The sequence below is a fragment of the Chrysochloris asiatica genome, unplaced genomic scaffold (genome assembly GCF_000296735.1).
Source record: "Chrysochloris asiatica unplaced genomic scaffold, ChrAsi1.0 scaffold00015, whole genome shotgun sequence".
Taxonomy (NCBI): domain Eukaryota; kingdom Metazoa; phylum Chordata; class Mammalia; order Afrosoricida; family Chrysochloridae; genus Chrysochloris; species Chrysochloris asiatica.
Window position 1 is genome coordinate 13857037 of NW_006408533.1, and position 3690 is coordinate 13860726.

General features: G+C 38.1%; 1 protein-coding gene across 1 annotated transcript in view; it reads right to left on the reverse strand.

Annotated features, from left to right (window-relative positions):
* Window positions 1-3690, reverse strand: part of CCDC178 (coiled-coil domain containing 178) — a 585948-nt gene that overhangs the window by 221089 nt on the left and 361169 nt on the right. Inside the window, exon 17 of the mRNA XM_006835132.1 lies at window positions 1962-2111. Within this exon, the coding sequence (XP_006835195.1) occupies window positions 1962-2111 (150 nt within the window). The remainder of the gene's footprint in view (window positions 1-1961; window positions 2112-3690) is intronic.

The following is a 3690-nucleotide window of genomic DNA, read 5'->3' on the forward strand; positions in this document are numbered from 1 at the left end:
CATGGTGACCTTGTGTGTAATAGAGTAGACTATTCTAAAACAAGGTTTTCAATGGCTAATTGTTTCAGGAATAGATTGCCAGACCTTCATTCCGAGTCACTTTGGGTGGACTTGAACCTCCATCCAGAGTGTTAATCATTTGCACTACAATGAGATTCTACAACAGCATGTTGGTGGTGGCGGTGGTGGTGGTGCACCATCAAATTAGTTCCGACTCATAGTGACGCTGTATAGGGTTTCCAAGGCAGTAAATCTTTACGGGAGTAGAAGACCTCATCTGTCTTCCACAGAGCGGCTGGTAGATTCTAATTGCTACCTTTGCAGCTAACAGCCCAAGCTACCAGAGTTCTTTTTTTTTTGTTGTTGGCATCCCTTTATTTTCAAAGTAACTTCTTATGGGTGTCTCTTTTTAATTGCTTATAAATTGCTCTATGAAGTAAATCTTTTTTTAACAAATTTTAAAACAACAACAACAACAAAGCCCTGAGACAGAAGGGGTAAATAATTTGCTAAAATCACTGAATTAGTAACTGTGAATGCTTGCATTCAAGTCCTGGCTAGCAGCATTCTCAGTAATGAGGCAGACCTTGGGTAGTACAAACAATTAACATGTTCAGCTGCTAAGCTGCTAACTGAAAAGTTTGAGATTTACCCAAATGTAATTTGAGAATAAAGAGCTCTGGAAGTGTAGCGGTTACGAAACGGGCTGTGAACTGCAAGGTCAGCAGTTCAAAACTACCAGCTGTTCTGCAGGAGAAAGATGAGGCTTTCTGCTCCCGTAAGGATTTACAGCCTCAGAAACCCTGTACAGGGTCACTATGAGTCGGAACCGACTCCATGGCACTTAACAACAACAACAACAATCTGAGAATACCCAGAGTGATCCTTGGAAGAAAGGCCTACAGATCCACTTCTGAAAAATCAACCATACAAAACATTTTCAGGCACAGTTCTATACACATGGGATAGCCATGCATCAGAATTGACCCTACAGCAACTAAAGCAATGAAGGGTAGATATAGTATTGCAATTATAATATATACCTAAGTATGATGATGTCCTGGCGTGGCATTGAAGATAAGCATGTGACTGCTAGCCACAAGGTTAGTGTTTCAAACCCACCAGCCACTCCTCAGAAACCCTATATAGGAACTTATTCAATGACACTTAACAACAATAACCGTGTATGACACCAAGAGGTGAAAGGATAAATTAGCACTCTACTGATTTTTATGGCTAGGTGAAATGCAAAGACATAATCATTCCTCTATTTCCTGAAATTTGAATCCTGAAGGAGAAACAAGGATTCAAAGGAAAAGTGATTTTTCTCATCAGTGAGTACCTGGAGAAGAATATATAGCAAGTGGCCATATCTTAACACTGCACACATGGCACTCTCATCCTTCTTTATCTATGGTGTGCGCATATGTTCACTTTACTTTTCATTTTTTTAGCAGAAATTTTATAAAAATATCTTCAGAAATCTCAGTGATTTCCAGTAAACAGTCAGGGTCAGATGTTTCTTCGAGTTTCTAATGACTCTCCATATCTAATATAAAAATAGAAACAAAATTTGGAACTCATACATCTAGAGAAAACTTAGAGGCTTATCAGGGGAATTCACTGCACTTAGAATTGAAGTTTCAAGTGTATGCTAATATATATAAATTTACAAACCACACACACAAATGGCATTATTGGTCCAAATAATTTAAACAGCAATTAGTATCAAATGGTAGATTCAAAAGCAAGGCTTTCATTTCTCAAATATCTTTTTAAAATTCCATTTCAAATGTTTGACCAGAATATGAAACAAAGTATTATGGAAAGAAAACATGCTGTGTTGTATCAGGTTTGTTTGACCCTCAGATGAGGGACAGCTCGATTAACCACCCTTTACTTTGTACTTTATGTCAATAAATAATTATCTTAAAAACAAACAAAATAAGGGGAAAAAATACCTGTGCTTTATCTCTAACTGAAGCATCAAGTGACAACTGTCTATCATATTTATTGAAATATTTCTCCTTTTCTGTTAAGAATTGATCCTGTATCATTTGATATTCTTGAGCTAAGAGCAGATTTTCTTCTAGTGATTCAAGTTGTGTTTTCTAGAAAATAAAGAAATGAATACAAATATATTAATTTAACTCACTTTAATGTGTTTGAGTCTTTGCAACCTCTTTTGAAATATCTAAAACTGCTCTATTAATGTTACAATAAAATAACAAAACAACCAAAAATATTTTCTTTGGATTTAATAGTTTTCTTTCTTGATGCAGTCTTTTTTTTTTTTTTTTTTAATATCGATGTGAGTCATATGGGTTTGCCTGACTTTTGTTCCACCTTGTCCCATGCCATTTTTCCAGGTTTACTGCTATAATGTCTTGGGAAGTCATTGGTCCTGAGATGTCACTAAGTGTTGCAGGAGCCTCCTTCTAGTTTAACACTCATTTTCCTTTTCCTCACACCTCTGGCTCAGACACATAGAAGCTCAAATAAGAGCTTAGGACTCAGTCTCCAGAAGGGTCATATGCTTGCCACTCACAGAAAATAGTGGAGGGAAGAGTAGGAGAGCAGAAGATTCAAGATTTAGAAATACCCTGAGCCATGATTGATAGTATTAAAGGAGTCCTGATGTGATGCTGTGGTATAATACACTAGACCACATCAGTTTGAACCACAAGGTAGGTTGTTCAAGCTCACCAGTCACTCCTTGGAAACTTTATTCAGGGTCACTGTGAGTCAGAACCAACTCAATGGCATTTAACGACAATAAGAGCAAGCCATATTAATTCTGCTTCTGTGAGCAATTGAGAACTTTATATGATATATGTCACATACATGTCACATTTAATATAAATATCTTAGAAAATAACTTTGCAACAATATTGCTGTTGCTAAGTGTGGTCGAGTCATTCCAACTCATAGCTACCCTGTATATGGTTTCTGAGGAACAGCTGGAGAGTTTGAACCACTGACTTTGTAGTTCAAACTGACCATGAGTTTGAATGATTATCCTATAGCACCACACAACACCCATTAGTAAATTGGGGGTCAACTATAATTTTACGTTAGAGGTATGGATTCTGTTTAGTTGTTTATTCTGTTTGTATTTCTACCAAAGAAAACTTTATATTTCTTGCTTCAAGAAATACGGAATTTATCAGAGGCAGGGCTTGATGGCTGCTAGGGTGGAGGTGCAGTGAAGTTTGTTGTCAGTGATACCACAGAATACCAGGCAAAGCAGATCCAGGGCAGAGCTCCAAAACTCGGAACCACAGAGATAGGAATATTTAAAAGGTTTGAAGGCTTATACCTAGTGGGATTTGTAGCAAAAGTAAGAAATCTCATACTTTTGAATCTGCTGGGCTCAGCAGCCCTGAGCCAATAACTTGGGTGAAACCAACCAGCAAGACCAAGCACAGGAGCAGATACACCACGGAAAAATCCCACGGGAACCTTGGAGCAAAGGTGGACAATACACTTTGTTGGTTTTGCTTTGTTCTGATTTTCTTTTTGGTATCTGTTAATTGGCCTGGTGTTTGTGAACCTCCATTCTGGTGACTAGAGGGGGTGCCTGAGTGAGTGGACACCCCACACCCTCATCACTGGTGGGTTCTTCTGCCCCACATGCTCACAGATACTCTCAACCAAAGAGCTGGCCCCGAACTGTTTGTTTGTTTGTTT